The sequence below is a fragment of the Nyctibius grandis genome, chromosome 3 (assembly GCF_013368605.1).
Source record: "Nyctibius grandis isolate bNycGra1 chromosome 3, bNycGra1.pri, whole genome shotgun sequence".
Lineage (NCBI taxonomy): Eukaryota > Metazoa > Chordata > Aves > Nyctibiiformes > Nyctibiidae > Nyctibius > Nyctibius grandis.
Window position 1 is genome coordinate 95,806,270 of NC_090660.1, and position 23,804 is coordinate 95,830,073.

At 42.2% G+C, this 23,804-nt stretch overlaps 1 protein-coding gene across 1 annotated transcript; it reads right to left on the reverse strand.

Moving 5' to 3' along the window:
- Window positions 1-217: 217 nt before the first annotated feature.
- BAALC (BAALC binder of MAP3K1 and KLF4) lies at window positions 218-21,969 on the reverse strand. Its single transcript, XM_068397155.1, has 3 exons — window positions 21,804-21,969; window positions 3,435-3,604; window positions 218-322 (listed from the first exon to the last, which is right to left on the reverse strand). Exons 1-3 carry the CDS (start codon window positions 21,967-21,969, stop codon window positions 218-220), a joined length of 441 nt encoding a protein of 146 aa, XP_068253256.1.
- Window positions 21,970-23,804: the final 1,835 nt, after the last annotated feature.

Here is a 23,804-nt window from a genome sequence, read left to right on the forward strand (position 1 = left end):
TATGTCTGCGCAGTGCCACGGCTTTAGACAAATGAATCTGAACATCCTACAGTGTCTGCAGCTGGTTTCTACAAGACCTGCTTCTGAAGGCACTCAGCAGCGGCTGCCTGCTGGATTCAACATGGAACATCTGGAGATCTTCATATCTTCAGCGACTGATGACATTTAAAGTGCAGCAAAGCATTGTTAGGTCCATCCTCACTTGCGCTTTGCTTCGTTAATTGACACAATTCTTTGTTTTCCTTCTGTCGCTTTGTCTGATGCTTTTTGTAACATTAATAGTGACTTCTTTTGTGGATGTTTTCTGTGTGTCCCATTTACTCTGCGAAAGTTTTAAACAGTACAGTGAGTGCCACGCTGACAGCACAAAGAGTCATTGGCAAGTACCTCCTAATTTATCAAAACATTTCTAGTTAATAAACAGAATGCCTCCAGCATTCTTCCCACAGTACTGTGATGTGGAGCAACTTTCTCATTCGGCATGGATGCAAGCTTTTATAACAGCTATAAAGGCTGTGGACGTCAGTAGACTTTGGATCAACCCTCTTGGCCATCATCACCTCTGCATGTGTGTATTCTAGAAGCGGAGCAAATAAATCCGGTTTCAGTCCAGCAGTGGAAATTAGAGGTTCCTTTTGATGTCACTGGGAGTTGAGTGAGACTAGCCTGAGACAGAATTTTCTCTACTTTAATTTGTGTTTCTTAAGCGAAAATTTAGTTTCAAAATAACACTTCTGCCTACATATAAGACCCAAGTACAATATATACCTGTCAGAGCTTCACTAGATTATTTTCAAATATTCAAAAAAGTCAGTCTGTCTGAGGCATACAAATTTAGATTTATCCTTCTCCATCTCCTAGTCTGCCTGCTTGTTGCCATAAGCAACGCACTATACTGCGTGGTAACCTGGATAGGTCTAGCAAAGGACACTCAGAACCAGGCTGGTAGAGACACAGAGCTGACTTAGGTGGGTTTGATTATTGCATTTCCAGTGTTTCATGGGACAATTTGTAAATGTAAAGAATGCCAGGTAAATTAGGTATCATTTACATGGTAATCATGCCAGGTGAAATAAAGTCTGGTAAACGTCCACTGACATGAGTGGAAGGGACATATTTATCTGAGGGCAAAAACTGGGAATCTCATTTGCTGGGGTGTATTACTTCTCATTTCTGCAGCCTGAGTACACCTGCTCCTTTTCTATCTACCCACCCCGATGCTCCTGTTCACACAAGGACTCTCCAAAGACCACATATATCATGAAAATCTAACCAGGTTATTGTCAGTCAGTGACATAATCTGGATACTACCTTTGCTTTTGGGGTGCTTGACCATTATATTGCCTTCCCTGGTATTAGGACTCCTTTCATCGTCAGCATATTTTACCCTCATGAGAGGATACTAAGATTTCCCAAATGCAACCCGTGTCAAACCTTTTCCCTTTTGACACCACAAATTGTACCCTGTCACGTAACTGATAGTAGAGGCAAGGCAGTAGGATGCTTTAGAGCTTGATGCCTGAGAAAATGAGAAACAGGTAAAGCAATTTACCCCCTGCTACCTCACAGGCTGATGGCAGAACCCAAATTTCCCCAGAGCACCGGGTGTTGCATTGCATTGTATTCTACAGCATGTAGAAGTAAAAGAAAAACTGTAGTCAATGTGACTATTCAGATGAATAAAATAGGCACATTTTGAGTTGGGGCAGGGGGAAATCACATTCTCTGCTCTAGGCATCTAAACTTTAGGTGTCCAAATTGGAAACCTGCTCATCTTACGCTTCCCTAAACAATCAGTGCAGAAACAAGAGATTCAGAATGGCAAACCAGACCTGGACCCTAACTTAGATACTACACTTTCACTGTAGGAAAATACATTTCTTTTTTGACTATAAGAAGTTTAGACAAATTACATTCCTTTCTCAGACACCTGCATTAGATGCGTAGAATAATGTAAATGTCCTACTTATCAGAAACATTCTTTGCACTGGGTTGCAACAGTACAGATATATATTTCTGAATGTGTCTTAGCTAAAAAAAGGTGGGAGGGTATATTCAAAGCCATAGGGCCCCAGGTCAGGAATCCACACTTCACTGAGTAGTCCCTTTACTGTCAACACTCGCGTTATTAATATGTTGTGGGAATTTGCCCATACTTCCTACTAAGTCTAAATACAGAAGTAATTTTTCAATCACTTACAAAATTAGACAAACAATTTTCTCCAACAGTGTGTTTGGTATACACTATAATTCTTGAGAGTGGCCAAGTCTCTTTCAAATTGGATTAATAATTATGTTAGTTCTGTTCAACCATATCCAACCTGACAAATTCTTTTTTCTCTGTGGGCTGATGCTATGACAGGCATTTATGTTTTTCATTTACAGCAAACCCATGGCTCTAGATATCTTGCTGATGTAGAATGTGCCCCTATATGTTTGGAGCTGCAATATCACATGGGAAGATACAGCAGGATCCATGCCACCGGGGAACATTTCTGTACTACAGAAGTGCAGAAGGTAATACAGTGAGGGTATAAAATAAACACACACGTACCAATGTGGTGTTTGCTAGCAAATGCAAGGTGAAGTTCAATCCAAATTCCCTTTTTCATTTGCTGTGGGGTTTTCATAAACACCCTGGGTTTAAATTTGCCTCCCAAGGATGTGATTCCCAACAGGGGACAGCTTTTCATGGGGTGGGTGCAGCGATTCCACCACACACCATGCTGAGAGGTCTTCCCATCTGAGAAACCAGTAAACCAACTGTAGTTTTTGGATTACTTTAATCTGCAGCAGCTCAGCAGCTGCTACACAGACATAGCAGCAGGTGAAAACCTGTGAGAGACAGACAGGTAGGCAGCCAGGAGAGGAGAAGTTTGGGCTTTGGTCTAGCCATAAAGCCTTGGGTTTTCATACATATTGTTACACTGAATGATCTTTCTACAACATAGGTGAGGAGGAGGAGCGGGTAGAGTCTGATCCAAAGTCTAGTGAAGTTAGTGAAAAGACTCCCATTGACTTTTTCAAGGTTCACATCCAGCCTTGAATGAACTAGGGTTCGCTCAGTGCACATCATTTAAGCAAAGCAGCAATTAAGGAAAAAACACATTCCCTTTCAGATAATTAATCTAAACAGTTTGCACAATACATGCCACAGCTGGACTCAACTGGAAAAAACAAGCAGGGGTTTTTTTGCTGTAACAAGTGTGTGCGTTACTCCAATTGCCGAATAAAACATCAATTTTGTGGCCATTCAGGCATGAGATGTCGTCAGAGGTGCTAGGCTCAATCATGCCGTGGCTGTGGTGCCGCCATTTTCTCTTATCCCAAAGCATTAAATACAGTTTGACTGCAGCGAGGAAGATTGTCACAAAAATAAGTTTAACCTGGTTGAAGCTAGTGCTGAGCATCAGGAAATATAATTATACTCTTACCTCTGCTGCTTTGAAGCCGTTCTGTCTCTGCGTTGTAGCTCCCGTCCCATGGACCATGGGGTTCGCGCACTGAGGACCACCGCTGTTCCTCTTCTCAGTGTTCAGAGTTCCAGCCGTGGCTGATGCTGCAGTTACACCTGCCTGAGCTGATTTTCCATCCTCCAGAACACCTAGTAGGGACACATGAAATTGGGCAATTAATACTGAGGAGCAGTTTGTAACTGCAACTCTGGCTTCCCTTTATTTCTCCACTTTTTTGTGATAGCACAAGTGATGGAAGGTGTTGTACGGTACCACAGTGAGAGCAGTCTACCTCCTTTTGTCACCTTTGTCCTCACACTTCCCGTTATTTGGCCTTTCTCCTGTAGTCCACTGCTCTTTGAAACACTGGCTCAGAAAACGTGGAAAACTGGTTGATGTGTGCAGCATATCAGCAGCCTTTTGGTCACCTGCAGTTCTCCATTGGCTTCTCCACACACACAGCTGCTTGCACAACTGAGGGTTTAACTAAGGACCCAGAGAGGCTTCCTTAAATCAGTTTCAGTTCTGGTAAATTAAGGGGTTAGATGCAAGCATGACAGATGAGACTGATATGGATGGAGACATTGCTCTATTTATGGCCTTGAACATTTTTTTTAATCAGAAGTTCAGAAAAGAAATTCAGGAAAAATATATTTCATACTGTTTCAACTATCAGTAATCAAATAAATGATTAATTTGCTTTCTGCTGTAGCTGTGTGGATAAGACGTGTTGTACAATATGATATGTCCCATCACGTGTTGTACAATATGAGGGAATAGAGTGCGCTGTCAGCAAGTTCGCTGATGACACAAAACTGGGAGGAGTGGCTGACGCACTGGAAGGCTGCGCAGCCATTCAGAGAGACCTAGACAGGCTGGAGAGTTGGGCGGGGAGAAACTTAATGAAATATAACAAGGGCAAGTGTAGAGTCCTGCATCTGGGCAAGAACAACCCCATGTACCAGTACAAGTTGGGGGCAGACCTGTTGGAGAGCAGCGTAGGGGAAAGGGACCTGGGGGTCCTAGTGGACAGCAGGATGACCATGAGCCAGCAGTGTGCCCTTGTGGCCAAGGCGGCCAATGGCATCCTGGGGTGTATGAGAAGGGGTGTGGTTAGCAGGTCAAGAGAGGTTCTCCTCCCCCTCTACTCTGCCCTGGTGAGGCCGCATCTGGAATATTGTGTCCAGTTCTGGGCCCCTCACTTCAAGAAGGACAGGGAACTGGTAGAGAGAGTCCAGCGCAGAGCAACGAAGATGATTAAGGGAGTGGAACATCTCCCTTATGAGGAGAGGCTGAGGGAGCTGGGTCTCTTTAGCTTGGAGAAGAGGAGACTGAGGGGTGACCTCATTAATGTTTACAAATATGTAAAGGGCAAGTGTCATGAGGATGGAGCCAGGCTCTTCTCAGTGACATCCATTGACAGGACAAGGGGCAATGGGTGCAAGCTGGAACACAGGAGGTTCCACATAAATATGAGGAAAAACTTCTTTACGGTGAGGGTGACTGAACACTGGAACAGGCTGCCCAGAGAGGCTGTGGAGTCTCCTTCTCTGGAGACATTCAAAACCCACCTGGACGCGTTCCTGTGTGATATGGTCTAGGTAATCCTGCTCCGGCAGGGGGATTGGACTAGATGATCTTTCGAGGTCCCTTCCAATCCCTAACATTCTGTGATTCTGTGATATCAGCCAGCCTAAAAGAATTTTCTTATCTTATTACATTAACAAAAATCAGTTGTCATTTATGGTGATTGCAGAGCACTAAACATCTGTCTGCAACACTGGGTCTCAAATCCAAATACAAAGAGCAAGGGGGATGCATGGCTGTATCTCTCAATTTTATTTTTGGCAAAGCTCATTTATGACAAGCTTTATGTTAAAATAGAAAAAAAACCCCAGATTTACTGACTGGCAATGCAGGTATCAGAACAGGAGGAAGAAGCAAGGAATCACAGATACTAAGGCAAAAATAAATATGAGGAAAATCAATGACAATTCATTGCTACTTGAAGTGTGCATTGTGTCATCAAAACCTTCTGCCATGAATGAGGTGGGAATTCAGGCACAGTATTAAGGGTATTAAAAAGGAAGCAAAGTCCTGAATTCTTTCCCAGAAGTCTGGAAGAAAAGCTGCTTTATGAGTAGAAAGCAACCTTAGTAGTAGCTGGCAAAGGCAATGACTGAAATCAATAAAGCTTCAACCAATATTCAAAGCCTTGATATTGAAAATATCTAAAGCTGTGCAAAACTCAAGAAGTCTAAATACGAACTAGTCACTGCATTTCCCTGAGCAGTCAGAAGATGGTGATAGAGTTTTCCTAAAACAGTTCAACTTGTAGTGGTGGTCACTACGAGTAGTGCTAAATCATCTACTTTGTGATACAAAAACACTTGATTTGGAACTTGAAAATACTACATTATGGTTTATTTTTAAAAACTAAAAAAGAATTCAGTCTTTGGAACCTGCCTTTTCTGCTAGATACAAAAACTAATGTCATTCTCCCATCTAAATCTACAGCAACTTCCCATAAGACAAGAGTAAACCTCACCTCTCCTGCATTTCCCGAAAGTCCATACCTACTTGTGTTATAGGTCTTATCTCTTCCTGCTACTCCACAGTGCAAGATGAGATGCAGAGAAATGACTCGGTGCAGAACAGTAAGTGGCACAGACTGATATCATAGACAAAATCAATTGTCGGGAAGGGAGATGGAGAGGCAATTAGCCATGTGTGAGTCAGGTCACGCCGTAGTCCACTGCTTCACCTTGCAGTGGAGCTGTGAGAACATGCTTGAGCACAGCTTCAAACAGGCAAAATGCTCTAGGCATTACATACTAATTCCATTAATTGCATCTTGGATATTTCAAACATATACAAATTATGAGTTTTTCCTTCTCTGGAGTCATCCTACTAAATTACTTTCCACCATGTGTCCCTTTGGCCATCTGGCCTCTGAGTAAGTTGTCTGGAGAAGTAGCTGTCAGCTGAAAAGCCACTTTGTTCAAGCACAGTTGTTCATGTATCAGATTGTGTTGCATCGTTTGGTCTCTCACAGAACAATTTTTCTTACATCAACCCATTTCTGGAGGATGATGGAAAATCTCAGTCCTGAAAATGGTATATTTGGTTCATTTTTTTGTCTTCTGTTAGTTTGCAGCCTGAGCATCCTTGTTGCATCCTGCATTGCAGGGGTGAGACATTTTTTGCAATGCTTGTCAGAAATGAAGCAGATATAGGCATCTGAGCCTTCCACTGTCACTTACACTATATTTTTATACGGGTGATCTGGTGGTCACCAATACTAGGGTAACCTAGCAGTGCAAAAAGCTTTTTTATTTTATTCTGAAATGTTTGCTATACTGAAGTTAAGAAACTTTTAGATTTCTTTTTCATTGGCAAACAGATGATTTAGAGAATGGGCAACAGTTTAAAGGCTTCAATGACTTGTTCTTTATGCATGAGCACTGAGCAGAAATTACAGTGAGAATGCCTGAGCAGTGGAAGTAAGAGCACAAGATTTGTTGGCAATTTGTAAAGTAACACCTATTTTATAGACTAGACATATGACACAAAATGCTGTTTGTGAAACAGAGATGATGTTAAAGAAAAGATTAGGAACACATTTGCTTTTTAAATAGCAAACATTTTTGCATTGCTGTTTGAGGTTTGCCACAGTAAACAAAAATGGAAAAGTTAACTTTCTTCTTCTGTACAATCTAGAATTTGCAAGCTAGGAGAGTGGTAACGCTCAGGGTCTTGCCTCAGTGTCGTTTAAACCAAACTAACTTTCGAGACATTTATATCATCCTCACAGCATGGGTTTGGTAAATTACCTCCTCGGACTTTCACTGTAGAGCTTCAGTAGAAATTTAAACAAAACGGTTCAATAATGTTGTTTTCATTCTCATGTTCTCTGCCAGGACAAACCCTGCCAAAAGTCTGTGGGCCTCCCGAGGCCAGGGAAAACAGCAGATCCCATCACAATGCTCTGTCAAATCCATGCATTTTATTTTTAAATGAACTGGCAAGCCTAGAATACTCTTATGGCTCCATTCCCAAAAACCTGAGTTCCTGGGTGATCATCAAACCCCACCAATGTGATGGTGACCTTTCCCTCAGGAAGGGTAGTCAGGGCTTGGGGGACTGCCAGGCTGTTCCCATCATGGGGAGGAATGGATGACAAGAGGCAGGTATTTCATTGCCTGTAATCAGGTCTATCTATAAAGAACACACATGAGTTCTCTCTTAATGGATGCACGGAGAATACCCAAGCAGCAGCCCCATTGCTCACAAATCAAAGTCTATCGTTCCAGCAAGAAACGTGCTTAAAAGAATTTGTTCTCCCATGGCAATGCTTACTGTCGTCTTCCTTTTCACTGGCTTGCTAGGCTGCACAGGCAAGCCAACTCTTGCATTTCTTACCAGTCCAACAGAAATCCTTTAGGCTGCAGTTTGACAAATGCTTTTCTCAGTAGCACCAGGAAAAAAAAAGGGGGGGGCGGTGTGTATTCTAAACGGAAATCAATCCCTAGACTTTATTCATCACCCAGTGACGCAAGCAGTGGGACTGGCACAACTTGGGAGGTATCACAGGAATCAAAACAAGCAGCATGAAGCAGCTGAGGTTGGTGCGCTCTCCAGTAAACCAAAACCAAACCAAACCCCACTCATCCAGCTACACTTGTTCTTCTCACTGAGTTGCCTTGCTGAGCTATCTAAATCCTCCAGAGGTATATTCACATTGCTGCCAACTACCCCTGCGTCGGGGGACATGCATTTGTTTCACCCATTTACCTGGGATTCACTAAGGATTCCTGCTGTGTTACAGGAAAAACAGTGTCCCAGGGACTTCTAAAGAAGTTGCTGACCCAGAGTACAATGTGATGTGACTGATTGATTACAAATAACCAATACAAAGAAACTTCATTTCTGAAATCTCTTTCACTAAGGGATCTGATGAATTTGACCAAGTGATGGCAGTCCAAATAATCTTTTGTTTTGTGTGTTTTCAAATTCAAAATTTGAATAGATTTTGAGAAAGCAAATTGGCCCCAATTTTTTCCCCCTAAAATACTGGCATTAAATTACTGCACTTTTTTCAAAATTCCCAAAATACAGAAGTTTTGGAATATTTGTATATGGACAAAAATCAACTGTAGTTATTGAATTTTACAAATCAAAAGTAAAAATCAGTCCCTAGGATATCTGGGTATGTTTTAGCTGTTCCCCAATTTAAAAGAAGGGCATTTAAGAACAGTTTTACAATTATATCAATATGTAATGAACAGAAAGCTAAGATCAGAGGCATCTCAATATAAGTGTGAAGACCAGCAAGACAGGACAAATCTGTCTGAAATACATATCCTATGTGGAGAACAACAGGCATATTAAAGGTAATACCAACTCCTAGAAGAGGACAAGGAGAATAAAACATGACAATTGTCACTACTAACACAAATGTAAAGGCACTGGTATTTTTAAGTAGCTTACATAAACAGTATTGATAAAATTAACTCTCCAAGAACTGCTGCTACTCATAATTAATAGTTTATCCTAACATTGAATATTCAGACTGCCAGTATTTGGACTGGATTGGACTTGGACACCAAGTTTTTCCAGTCTTTCTGGGATAACCTCCTACTCTCTCTGCTGCAAATGTAATGAAACATTCAGTGTGTCCAAGCAAACATCAAAATTAGTTTTCAGAAGGAAGACTGAACACATCAATACTTCTGTTACTTTAATTCTATCCCTGCTTTAAAAGTGTCTTTATTAATCAACCATAATTACTATCATCATGATTCTTTGTGTTTCAGACTATTAAGTTATGTATTAATCACAGGTAGGACACAACTATTTTGCAAAGAACAGAAGTTTTCTTCATAACAGAATTACAAAGGCATATTTCAGTTCCTAAATGCTGCTTGGAAATCTGATGCCAATGCACCCATGCATTCAGAGAAACCCATCCGTGATGCTTGTTCTTCTCTGCTGGCTGTAACATACTCTTGCCCTAAGTTCTCTCTCTCAGCATCTCCCTCTCTGCCTCTCTTATCTTCCTGGCAGGCTGTACATCGCTTCTCTAAGAGCAAGAGTCACCAAGTCCCATCTCCCACCATGTTCTATGAGACTTCTTAATATGTGCTAGCATGTGTTCTTTTGTCTACAATCCTAATAATTTAAAAATTTTGAATAAGTTTTCAGAAATTCCCAGACAGAAGCATCCCTCAGGTATTTTGTGATTTAGGAGATATATACTTAAAATTGTGTTCTGAAAAGTTGCTCACAGATTTGCAAGCTTATGTCCGTTCAAAATAAAGCATGTTTAAATCATATTTTATGACTCCTTAAAAAACATTTAAATGGGGAGGGAGCCATCTAAGAAAGATTTTAAAAGAATCATTTTAGTATAGAATGTTAATCACAGAGAAGTCAAAGAAAATGTAAAACACAGAATGGAAATTTTAGACATGTATTTCTGATTTCTTCTATTACATAATGACAACACTAGTGATAACAAAACCAAGGATAAACAATTTATAGATGCTGCCATACTTCTTCATACAGCCTGGTTGCACCTAAGAATTCAAATGATCCTTTACAAGAGTGTCTCATAAAGATGAGAGGAAATTTTCACTCTTAAGATTTAACTCCTCCTAATCAGATTTTAGTATGGAAATAAAGACGATGTGAAGAGGGAGAAAATGACATAATTAACTCAGATTGTGAAATTAAAACTGGAGTAAAAAGCAAAATAGTGTCACGGATCGACAGCTGGCAGAGAGAGAGGCAGGGGGAAGAGAATTAGGGGTGTCAGTTTTGTGCATGACAAAAGATAAAGATACTACTTCCTCACAGCTGTTTTGCTAGACCTTATCTATTATTAGAAAGCTAATATATATTTGCTGATGATCAAGAATGGGAGAAGACACCAGGTGGTGACATTCAGGAGTAGCCCTTAATTATCAGGACTACAGGAAACTTCTCAAACCACAGGTGGCATGAAGGTAGGTCTGCCTGGATCTCTTTGTACAGACCTCATCGAAAGAGCAATATCTTCATAAGATCCAAAACTGAACTGAAAATTTCTGTGACTAACAAAAATCCGCAATGCTGCAATAGCTAACGCTGGCAAGAAATTCGGGAGGGGTATGAAGCCTCGTAGTACAGGGGCTAAGTTAATCTTAGCCAAAAGGATCAGACCTTTGTGGAGAAAATTATTCCATGTGTGCTTGCCACAATATTCTCCTACTTCATTTTAAAGCAGCAGATAGATAGTGGCCAAAAGAGGAGATGCATTCTGACCCAAATATGCTATAGATCTGACCCAGTGCTGTGGACCCTGTGCCGTCACATGCTCTGCTGTTGAATAACAAGCCTGTATTTGTTTAAAGTGGGTGGTTGTTGATGAGTATGCTAAATTTATATCTTTGGAATTGACTATGAACAAACCAGTAAGGTTCAATTTTCTGGTTCAGCAACACCCTTTTTTATTTATCTTGGCTTTTATCTCATGAATAATGCATAAGATGCTGCTTTAGAAAATGCCTGCGTAATAAGATACCGGATTGTAAAAATGGACTCTGAGAAAACTCACAGTAAAGACAAATGAACAGTGTTACCACAACATGGAATTGCTTCCAGAGGAAATATGTATTTGTTACCATCACTTTCTTGCTTTTAATGTCACAGAGTGATAATAAGTATAGAGAGCACTGAAATACCTGTTTTCTGTACCTGTTTTACTGTTTTGAAACCATTCACCTTTGGGAAAATGATGTATCTGCAGGCCTGAGTGCTGGTATGTGCTTCTGCTGCAGAAATAAAAGACAGCATGGATCCTATCAAAGATGAATGGAGTGGAGGTTGTGACAAAAGTCAAGTTTAAGTCATTTCCTCCAGCGCAGAAGCCTCAGGGATGAGGCCAGATGCTCAGAAAAATGGCAATAGCTTTTTTTCCTAACAAGGAAGAGTTTAGAAACTTTCAGACATAGCAGAGAGTGGGTTTGTAAGGCAGGATGAAAGATCCAGAAGATCTGCAGAGGGAGGATCTGCTGCAGCAGGAAAATGTCATCAGAAAAAATGTTTTGTACTTATTGAATCAAGCAAATGCACCAATGCAATAAATTTACTGCCCAGACATTCAGAGAATCCAGAATTATTTATCTGAACTCTAATTCAATATGAATTTTAGGTAGGGAAGCAAAGTAAAACAAAACAAATGTACTTGCATCTTCTATATGTTCTGTATCAGCCACTGAAATTCTGCAGCCTCTCTTTTTAGAGCTGCCACAGACGTTCTTCCCCCACGGGCTGGGGACAAGGCAGGGGAAGGAGACCTGTTCTCCTTACGTGAAGCCCTCCACGCATGGCAGGTCCCTCCAAAGCTGACTTGAACCAGGCAGGGCTAAGCCATGCCCCGGCGTGCAGCTCGCATACGACAGGCGCAGGGAAGCCGTGGGGAGCTGCGTGCCTTCCTCACAACTTCCAGGGGATGCTCATGTGAACTCAGCTCGCCCTAGAGCACCAACAGCCTCTTCATTCTCCGTTTAGATGGTACCATCTGCTTTACTTTCAGTGCTAAGGGAAGCAGGTGATAAATAAGAAGAAATTCTATGTTTACGCAAGACAACAGGGCTCAGATAATAGCTAACGGCAGAAGGCAAATCAGGCTTAGATCCTGATCCAGCCATGGTTTTGTCACATTCAGGAGTCTTATGGAATTATGTTCTTTTGGAAGATTATGGCATTAAATGTCAAATTCAGTACAAAAAGAACTGGCTCGTGATGAATATATTTAATGCTTTTAAATGACTTTATGCACATTGGAGTCCTGGCAAAACTGGGAGACCAAGCACTACATCTTGTGACAGTTTTGGTGGGCAGGTTTGCGTATTTTCCAATTTCCTGCCACTTCACTTCTGAGCATAAAACAAACAAGCGTCCTACAAATTTCTGTTTTTCAAAACTTCTTTTACCATTGCTGTTTTGAAATGAGGCAAGAGGCTCCTCTTTGTTAGATAAAATGAGTTTCAAAAAGATTTTAAAACTAGAATTCAACACGCACATGCATAAATAAGCATACGATAAATAGCTCTGAAAGTCTGATCAGACATTACTATAATATGAAGATTTCTACTAGGGACTATTCAAGGATTCTGGCAGACAAGTAGAATACAAAAAGGGCAGCATTAAAGCTGCAAACTTTGATATTCCTTACATGCCTAATTTCCCAGGTACAGGCAAATGCTAAATCTTTGCATGTTGGTATATTTTCATTTCAAATTATGATGGCCCACCTGGGAAATACTAGCAGGTTACAAGAGTGACAATTGCAATGTGAGAGGAAACAAGGAGAGGACAATATCCAGATGAAACGTACAGAAACAGAACCATGACCATATGCATTGCTAGGAAACCGAGGAAAAAAATAAAAATCAGTCAATCAGTAGAGGGTTGGCTGATTATTGCGCTCCTCAGTAGCTAGCATCCACCTGAACAGGCTAGCCTGAATCCATGATCTTCCAGGAGGAATGAGAGGCTCAACATTACTTCTTTTTCATCAGCTGCTTAAAATTTAAGGCTCAGTCAAGCAAACAGCAATGCAGAAACAGTCTGGAGGGTCTTGGTGAATTCAGGAAAACCTTAAAATAGAAAACCCTGCCTCGCAGCCTAGAGCTGCCCATGCTAATTGGTAAAACGTCGCTTCCCCATTTGCCTGTTTTACTTTTAATCTGTATTTTTCCTAAGCAGAAGAGAAAAGGCAGTGTGACACTCTAGGGAAGTAATTATGCATGTACTCATCAGATAATAAAATTGGGATAGGAACGCATTATTTATTTGCATACAGTAAAGGACCAAGCTACTTTTTTCATGCAAGGCCACTGACGAAAAATGCACACCATCACACAGCTTTGGAAATATTATCCGCATAATCTAGAAAATCGCTTTATGCGAGTCAAACAAAAAAGCTTCAAATAAACTCATGGCTTCGATCTTTCTGTTTCTGAGTCTTAACTATTACAGTATTTCAGTTCAAGATAAAACTCAACTTTGAATCTCAGATTTTTTTAACTGAAATCAATTTATTTCATTTTTAAACTGCAGGAATACCTGAGAAAAAAAGTGGGATTAGCAATATCAGTTCTGTTTCTATTAAGAAATATATTTCTATACCTGACTACAGGTACAGAAAAAAACAGATTTCTGTCACTTAAATGCTGGATTACTGCAATATGTGCTCAATGTGGAAATTTTGGAAATTTTAATCAACAGGCAATGAGGTAAACTGCACTCTGAACTGTACTTCCCGTGTGAAATACATTACGTCTCTACTTTGGGATTGAGAGGAGTCTCCATTTAAAGCTAATTCCATTTTTAAGTGTTCATTTTGAACTCTGCATTCCTAAACTGGAAAATACAGGATTAGAACTGGCCAGGAAGTGCAAATTCATTCTTGAGGAAAAGAAAAAAAGAATTTTTAAATGTCCTGAATCAGGATATAAAGGGAAAAAAAAAAAAGGATAGCTTTTTCCACAAGAAGAAGGATTTTGCAGAGCACTTTCCTTCTGAGCATCCTGCAGGACCTGTCATTAAACCACCACTCAGGTGTCCTGCTCAAACCCTTTCAGACACTCTCCCTCTCTCACCATCCCTCCTCCTCACCCGCTGCAGAGGCAGAGAGCAACAGCTCTTCCCATGGTTAATGACAGCCCTTTGCCTCTCAGAAGTAAAAAAATTTTTCTCATGAAAGATTTCAATGCTGCAAGAAGGACTTTTTATCCGCTGGAAAATTACCCACAGAGAAGGTTCCAAACCGTCTCTCCTGCAAATCATCTCTACTGATGCTCAACACCCTTTCTCCTTTCTGGTACTGTGACAGCTAGGAAAGCCTTTCATGTAATTCAAGGGTTCACGCACATCGCATTTCTAGCGAATTTACTTTATCTGCGGGTAAATGGCTGTTCTCGGGGAAGCTGTGGGCGATCAAACCTAGGAGGTCTGCTTTAGACTGCAGGAGGGATCTAGCAAGCCTGTTGGCCGTTAGCTAAATGGGAATTAATCAGAGACTAAGACCCTCGTGGAAAAGTTACCATAGCATATTTAATTTTTTCTTCCCCCCTGTGCTTTGAGAGAATCCTAAAAGCAATTAAGAGGCTGCAGAGGAAGGAGCAGGCAGCTGGAGAGCCCTGCCCAGCCCCTGCCCTCCCCTCCTGCCACAGGAGCACAGGGCTGCTGCTCCCACCTGAGACACCAGGACCTTTCAGGAGGCTTCGTGCCGTACCTGAACGACACTAACCACCTGCCATTAAACGAGATCGAAGTTTTTGCAGCAATTGTCTAATACATCTCACAAATTAGCAAGCTGAAGGCTCATAATAGAAGACATTTTCTTATCTATCAATTGCCTCTGATACTTTTAATAAAATTTTGCTTGGTCGGACTCCTCCTTTTTATATGGCAGTTGATATTTATTAATAAAGTACTCATTTAAAAATATTTTTAGAGGTGGTGGAGGGAGGTTGCTTAGTATGTTCTGATGAGCCAAAAAGTATCAGTAACATTTTTTATTGAAACAACAGAACAAAATACATGTAACACCCACAAAACATATAATTGCACAGAATGGCTATAATGGCTATAATGCAAAACAGAAGCAACAGTCCCATCCGAATTACTTACATTCCCTATACGTTATCTCAAACAACATCTGCCTTCGTAACAATCCTACTCTCATAATTTAGCAAAAATTTAAGCACAGGTGATCTCAGTACCAATAGGACATTTTCCATGCTTAAAAATAAGGAGATGTTTAGTTTTGGGGGGTGGGGAGGGGTGGCATGACTCAGGGACATAAAATGAAAATGCCGAAGTTCTCTGGCAGTATGTTGAAATATTTTGTTGTTTCCAATCTGTATTTCAGCTTTTGTTCTTAAATGACATCTGTACCTATGTGAAATTAAGACAGTATTAAACTATCAAATGACAGCAAATATGTATGGATTGGAAGAAATAACAGCAATGGTTGGGCTGAAAAATATGGTTATTACAAAAAGCTGTGTTTATCAGCTGAGTCTAACTTTTCCAAAATCCAAAAAATTTAAATGCTGTCTTGTGGTGGAGTAAATACTGGTCTAAGCCAATATTGGAATCTTTGACTGAATGAAGAATGGCAATGTTGAGTAGTTTCAGGTCAGTGGGTTGGCAACCATTATTTATTACAGAGATTATCCATTTAATTCTATTATTTTCCTCTATTGCTATCTAAGGTTCTTTATCATTCTCTGATCCATAGACTGATGGAAAAACATCATTTTTTACTGGCAAAAATGGTTATTTTTCCATTTCTGAGGGAGGCATACAGCTGGGCAGTGCATTTGTGTTATTCCCCTTCTATCCTGCAGCACTCCCCAGCCCTCTCCTGCCAATGTGCTGTGAAAAGTTTGACTAGAAGTCCCTAAAGCACATGGGAATGGTTAACTCCTCTGAAGCTGCAGGGTGCCTCGGCTTTCCCATTGCTTTGGCTTACCTCCATGTTTGGTACTGAGTACATACTTGCCATACTGACAGCAAGGTTTGCTATTTATTTGGTCTTCCACAGTTACAGAGGGATGACACAAAACTAGGTGCCGTTCAGAAAGAAACACTTTGAAGAATCACCCTACCAAATCATGCTTGTAAGAAATGATTTTCAGAGAGCTTTGAACCCAGTCTTCTTCTTGTGCAGATGGAAGCACCTGCACAAACCCACTCTACAGAGGCACTTTACATATACAAGAAGTCTGTTACCCATCCATATAAATGTTAACACACAAAAAGTTGGTGCACAAAGTTGAGCAGACACATAAGAAGGCTGCTCTCTGAAAGCTAGAAGGTAAAAATTAGATCCAAAAGCTTTCTCTCCCTACTCAGTGAAACATCCCACATGCTATTTTAAATTTTCTTCCCCTTTTTGTGTCATTTAGAAAGGTTTCCTCAGTACCACCTTCCATATTGAGGCTAGTGACAACTGAAACAGCAGAGATCATATAATTAAAATCCAGAAGCAATATTAAAATGGAATCCTTTAGCAAATACCATATCATTATATCCAACATCTGGACTAAGGTGGAATAGGGAGTTACTGTAATACGTCTACAGTCCAGGAAAAGGCTGTGTTTATTCACTTCTACTGTAAAACTGTAATAAGGTTATCTCCTGAAAAGTTCACTTCAGAATCACTGCTATAATTGTTTCTTAAATATACCAGATCTTGAACCAACCTGTTAATAAAAGAACAGTAGTAAACGGGCATAAGAGCACAAAGAGTTACTGATATACCCATATTACGCACTAGCAAAAGTGATCCCTCTTTGGCTCTTAACCTAAAATAGATTTTTTTATTAAATACTGCTCTGCAGTCTGATTTACAAGAAACCATCTGCTGCACAAAATAAGTTCTTTGTTTACAACCTGACGCTTGCTTATTCACTTCTGTTAAGCTTTTAACTTGATGTATACCTGGTAAATGAAAGGGCAGATGACTGCAGCTGTGGTCCAAGCCAGCACCAGTCCCTGCTGTTATGGCAACTGGTGTTCACGCAGCCCTGCTCTTCAGCTGCGGCTGCCTCAAGCCTCTCCTACTGTAAAGGATGGAAAAGCAATTTTCAAAAACTTCTCTATGAAAGGTTACCTCTGAAACCCCGGATTCTGCATGCTGAGTCTCAACCAGAGGCTAACTGCAAAGATGAACTGGGTCTATAAAGCTTCCAACAGTTGTCAGTGATCACAAAACAGCAGAGCAGCAGCATAAGCTGGTCATTTAAGACAAGAATTATTCATGAAGGTACAACTACATTAAAGGCAACTACATAAGGTAAACTGTTAGCTGGCCAGATTGCCAGATACTGATAAAACTTCTCCTGCATTCTTCTGATTTTATTTATTTATTTTACGACTCGATTCTATTCCCATTTCACAGCTATTTTGTGAATGTCTTCCCTAGGGGATGAACTGATCCTAAATTGCAGATTTCATTCCTGGCAGATCACTGACTGCAGGTACGTTTGCTGTTACCATGAGCAATTTTTTCTCCCAGGTGCATCAGGTGAGCCTGTGTGAAATGTGGATAATGTTTTTCTTTAATATGCTTCAGGAGAAAAGACTTTGCTATAGAAATAGTGCCAAATACAAAGAATGAAAAACAATTGTCTTTTTGTTTTTAAAGCCTTAGCTGATACTGTGGGTCGAGTAATGACAAAAAATAAACAAATGTTTTATTAGTTGAGGCACTGAACAAATGAGTCCTTAGGCAACCAACATGCAGCTTTTCAGTTCTGATGCAAGATAATTATTTTTTTACTTGGTTGCTACATCCTTTAAAAAATAATTATTTTTATTTGCATTTCAGTAACAATCTCCAGCCAAGACTGGGGTCTTACTGTGCTGGTCACTGTTGGAAAACAGTAGAACAGATCCTGTCCTAAGGAGTTTGCAGCCCATGAGCTAAATTATGATTGTAAGGTCTCTCTAACCACAAGGCAACATGCTGCTTTACCCACTGAGGCACTTTCAAGTATAATAAAGAAAAAATAATTGAATACAGCACTAACTTAGCCAGTGAAAAATGGAAAGAAATAGAAATAAGATGACTTAAAGACTGCTTTAAAACAAATAAACAAAACAGTTTTTGTTACAGCTGATGTTGAACGGGTTTATAAAGCACTTTTACAGTACTGGTTTCTGGTAGGAAATTGTGCATCTTAAGTTACTAGCCTACACATAGATATACACCAGCAAGTTATCCCAATGTAACACAACAGGCTATGCAAATGTGTTCCAAAAGACTTGACAGTTTTTGTGCAGTTTTTGTTAATTCAACCTTTTCCCTGCTGTTTGCTTGTAACCCACGGTGACTGCCCTGAGGACTCACCTGCTCCTGCAGGTTCTTACTTCCCCAGAAAGTCATTACTTGTGCTAACACTTCCAGTTAGGTGAATCAGACCCTCTGAAGAGAAGGCAATTTGTGCAGAGGGATTGCAAGGATCAAGGAACGGTTACTAAGGAGAAATGCAGTCTATTATTTTCCCTAGCTATAGCCTACACAGTAGCTGAACCCTGTGAAAAGTTCTTCACTTGCATAGCAATGGACGTTCTCAAGAGAAACTGGTCTATCGTACGGGCTCACTGTGAGTCTTTCCTTATTTCCTCCCTCCTGGAAGCCACTCGCCCTATGAACAGTATGTACCCTTATCTTCTAGAAGAGGTCTCTCAATTTCACCACGTGCAGTTCTTCACAAAGTTAGTTATTACTTTTCCACCCCTCTTCAGCTGTATCAATTTACCCTGTTCATCATTGTCAAAGCCTCAGCAGCGTACTGCAACAAGCTGCTACCACCTACATTCATGCCTGTTAGTGACTTGTTGTGAACCTAAGAAAAGTTGGCTGCCTTATTTTAGCTACATTATAACAACTGATATTGTCCTATATGTCTTCCTGTAAAAAATAGGGAGATTGCAAAACACTTTATTAACATGGAGTAAATAATCAAGTAGGGAAGTGAACAAATATTTAAGAAAGGATCAGTTGAAATAGGAAGAAAGGAAAAGCAAAGGGAAAATTAAAAAACCCTCATGACTTCCTTTTTAATTTAATAATATTTTAGCTTTCAAAACACTTTAGTAAAGATACAAACTACATGTAGTTCCAATGAGAGCAGACACAGAAAACTAAATATGCTGGCTGACTAAAACAGAAGGATATAATGAAATTTTGGGGTGGGATGAGATTACTAAGATTAATGTATGGTAGTTACTAACCCTTTCTTCATTGATACACTTGCTGATCCTGTATACCATACGTTCTTTCATCCCTGAGTGATTTACCCCTCTTTCCATTTTGATGTCCAGTGTCTGGTGGTGTTTTTTCCACTTAATTGAAACATGTTGACAATCACAGCCACCTTTTACTGCTTTTGGCTTTTTTCCTGAAATCTTTCCTTCATCCTGCCTCCACTTCTCTCCCTTCACAGAATTTCACCAATTTATTCCAAGCAAAAAAAAGACAAAGAATAACTTCATCCTCTTCTCCCCAGCCGCCTTTGGCTGGTCTCCGTTTCCCTGGCTGCCTCCTCCCTTTCTATGTCCCAGTTACAGAAGTTTCCTACCTCCACTTATGCCAATGTCACATCCCATCTAGTCATCTCCCCCATCCCGCTCTTATCCCTTCCCTTACTCTCCCCTTTTGTCTCTCACTCTTAGGTAGTTTTCAGTTCTCACAATAAAGGCATGTTTTCCTCTTCATGTCTTAAACCTATACTTGATCTCACTTGCCCCTCCAATTGCTGCTTCCTCTCCCTTTCATCTGTAAATTCACTGGATATGCTGTTTCTAGTCCCTCGAGTACCTCTCCTTATTCTTTTCCTTTCCTACCTCAAGCCTTACCCTGCAACAGCTCCCAGCAAAGTACTTAATGACTTTCAAGGCACCAATTGGGACCAGTGTGCGTTCCTCAGGTTCCTTAAGCTGCTGCCACCATGGCTGTGTTGAAGGGTGAATCTCACCCTTCTTGAAGTCCTACTAGTCCTTTCTTTGTTCTTCCTAGTCTGTCCTCTCCTCATTCCCTTCCTCTCTAATCTCTTCTGCAAGGTTTTCTTGTAAAGGGTTTCTCTTACCCTAATCAGTCTCTATTGGACCCGAGTGCTGTCCTCTTCCCCTTATCTCCAGTATTCTCATCTGTGAACACAAATTCAATTATCACATGTTTCTGGGAAGAATACTGACTGATCTACCTCTTTATCCTCCTATTCAATACCAAATCTTGGACTATCTGGCTTCTCTTTATGACATTTAGGCACCACCTCAAAGTAAATATGGCTAATATGGCTAAGGTAATGCTAAGCCATAAGAGGTAACACTTGCTGTGTTTAGCCTTCATTGCTGGAGACAAGACTGTCACCTGTCATTCAAGTTTCCTGGCCAGTATCATCTTGAACCTCTTTAAATTCCTTATATAATCCTGTTTAATACAGCATTTCATATTCCCACTCACCTTCAAATTCTCGTAATTTCACATGTGATTACTCTGAAGTCTTTCTTTAGCCTTCAGGAGTACAACATAGACCCTTTATGACTTCTCCCTCCCTGTCATATTTCAGTCAGCACAGAGTCATCATCTCCCTATTCCAGTTGGCCTGTGGTGCCCACCTTCGTGAATTTTCACTCCTGCACTTCCATGATTCCTTCCTGCTTGCTATAAAAGTCTGTGAAGCTACTTCTTTTCCTCTGAAGCTGCCCATAGGCATTTACTGCTTTATATGCAAATTACAATCTATCTGGAGCAGCGACCATAGAATCAAAGAATCATAGAATGGTTTGGGTTGGAAAGGACCTTAAAGATCATCTAGTTCCAACTCCCCTGCCACGGGCAGGGACATCTTCCACTAGACCAGGTTGCTCAAAGCCCCATCCAACCTGGCCTTGAACACTTCCAGCGAGGGGGCATCCACAGCTTCTCTGGGCAACCTGCTCCAGTGTCTCACCACCCTCACAGGAAAGAATTTCCATGTGTTTGTACAACATCTAGCACAATGAATTTCTGGACCTAAACTGAGATTTCTAGACACTGCTGCAATACATAATAATTCAGAAAACATTTTAAATCCCACATCAGATCAGAGCTCCTCATTCCCTTTCCCATCCCTGTCCCTACTGTAATACCACAAGTGCACAACTAAGAATGTGCCACATGCTGACAAGAACTGGGAAATACAAACTTGTAGGTCAGCTCCTGTGCAGCCCACCATCTCATCAGTTTTCTGTGTATCATCCTAATTTGAGGTAGCGTGGAAGGCTGCTGGCCTATCACTACCTCTTCCTTATTTCAAACCTATTCCCTAACCGACTTGTTTTGCAAAAAAAAAAAAAAAAAAGAAAAAAAAAAGCCACGTATTCCACAGCAAGAGCCTCGAAGACCCAGTTCTCTTCCTTTCGGTGAGGAGGTCTCTGGGTACCGACCCAGCTGGTTTCAAGGCGAGCCCAGCGGGAGGGTGGCCGGTCTCGGGGCGCTGGCCGGGAGCTGCGGGGCCGGAGGGACCGGCAGAAGCTCCGAGGGCGCCGTGCTGCCCTGGCCAACCCGCCGTGGTTTTAAGCGCGGATTTCGGCGTCTGCGTTTCCTGGTTGGGGTAGAAAAAGACGATCTCCGAAAAGCAGGTAAAGCGGACAGACAGGTGGACATACACACCTACATACACTGTGTGTGTATATATATGTATGCATATTAGAGCCGCGCCCCTTCCCCGCCGGCCCGCTGCCGGGCGGCCCCGGTGCCCACCCGCGGCGGGGCCCACCCGCGGCGGGGCCCCCACTCACCGGGGCGCGGGGGGCCCGGCTCCCCGCCGCCGGCCCCGGCGCTGCCGCCCTCCTGCGGCGGGCTCTCGGAGTCGGTGTTGGTCAGCCAGGTGGACTCGGTCTCCCGCGTCCAGCTCTCGTAGTAGCGGGGCTCGATGGCATCGGCCCTGCTGCCCCCGCAGCCCATGGCGGCTCCCCGCTCACTGCCACTGCCGCTGCCGCCTCCCGGGCAGCATCGCAGCGCCGGGCACGGCTCCCCCCCCGGCCCCGCTCACGCCCTCCGCCCCATCCTCGCACTCCCGGCTCGCCCCAGCTTCGCTCGCCCGCCTCCACGGCTTTATAATCTCCACCAGCTTCCCCCTCCCGCCTCTCCTGGCTGTCCCCTCCCCTTCTCCTCCCGTTACCCCCTTCCCTCCCCTCCCGCTTTCCTCCTCTCTCCCATCCCACCGCCTCCCAGCCTGTCCCCGATCTCTCTCCCCATTCCTGGCTCCCGGGAGCCGTTGGCGGAGCCCCCGGGGAGAGTGGCATCCGTGCCCCCGCCGCGGCGCCGGCTCTGCCGTGCGGAGCCCCGCGGGCTGCCCGCAGCGGGAGGGCAGGGAGCAGACACACGCCTGGGGCTGGCAGGCTTTCCCTCTTCCCTGGGTTAGGGATCTATACATAGAAGATTTCTACATATAGGCTGGCAATATTCGCCAGCCTGCAATAGCTAACGTTGTGTAGCAGTCCTGGCCTGGTTTTGCACCCCATTTATGTACCCCGGTTGGGTCTGGCACCCCATTTCATAAAGCCGTCTTCCTTGGTTTAGCCTTCCTTCCACCTTCGGTGCTAGCTGATTTGCTGCTGCGTAACTGGGAACTGAAGATGCAATACTGAGTGCTGAACTGCAGAGAAACTTCCACTCTTTCGTCTTGGATACACATTTTGGGAAGCAACCGAGAACATGAGATTCCTGCCAAACAGACTATAATTTATGCTATTGTGGGTAATGTAAATGACAGACACAGAGATTTTACACCATTTTGAGTCATATGAATGGTGGTTGTAGTTTGTATTGCTATAGCTGCTTCTCAAGGCGCCCGTCAGGGATGGAGCAAGCCCCATGAACACTATGTGGTACGAGATCATATCACGAGAGGGAGACTTCATTGCAAATAAATGTTTCTCTCCTGTAATCATTTTGTGGTATAGTAGCAGGTATGACTCTTTCCCCTAAGACAACTTACAGAGTGATACAGAAATCACATGTCCTGCACTCATGCTGTTACAGAACAGGGCTGTTGGCTAAAAAGGATACATCCAGTGCTATCTGGAGGAACCCAGGCTGTCCTGTGTTATTAGAGCTGCAAGCAGAAGCACAAACTCCTTGGAGCTAAAAGCTCTTGTTCTTAACAGCTGGTAGAAGAATCTTTAAGAGGATTCAACAGGCCTTAGTTTTGCATCTCAGCCAGTAGGTCCCACATTCTGGTTCTGAAGTGGTTCAGGTCGGAGAGTGCTGCCTGGGTTACTGAATCACCCATTACACTTCCCAAAGCAGATGACTATTGAGATGTTTCTAAGCAGCTTCACAGCAGCCAAATACTGACTCACAATGATCTTACTTTCCTCCTGAGATCTGCTGAGATGCCTCACAACATGGCAGTGCTGCTGACATTTATAGCCCACGTAATTGTGCTACCAAGGTCTTCACAGCAGTGGGGCAGTGATCTGAGAAAAAGCAGCTACTTTTTCATCACTGTGGTAATGTTTTTGTGGACTAATAAGACTTTTTACAAAAAGAGGGTTCCAACAGAGATTTTATTTCAATCAGAATGCCCCACCAGCAGAGTCCCCAGAGCGATAGAATATAGAGGTGTCTGAAAGCCATCAAAGAGGTCTAACACACAGCCCACTTCCTGTGAGTTGTGTGTGCCGTAGGTGGGCAGAGGGCACGGCCCAGGAAAAACTGCCAGACATGACTGAGCCTCCAAATGAAAACCTGAGCAACCCAGTCAATGTCTCACACTGTAATTGTGTGAAGCAACT

Coding starts and splice junctions, on each gene's coding strand:
- BAALC (XM_068397155.1), bottom strand. CDS start 21,969: ATGGGCTGCGGGGGCAGCAGGGCCGATGCCATCGAGCCCCGCTACTAC. Junction 3,605..21,803: donor GCCGGGCCCCCCGCGCCCCG/GTGAGTGGGGGC, acceptor TGTCCCTACTAG/GTGTTCTGGAGGATGGAAAA. Junction 323..3,434: donor ACGGCTTCAAAGCAGCAGAG/GTAAGAGTATAA, acceptor AAACTTTCGCAG/AGTAAATGGGACACACAGAA.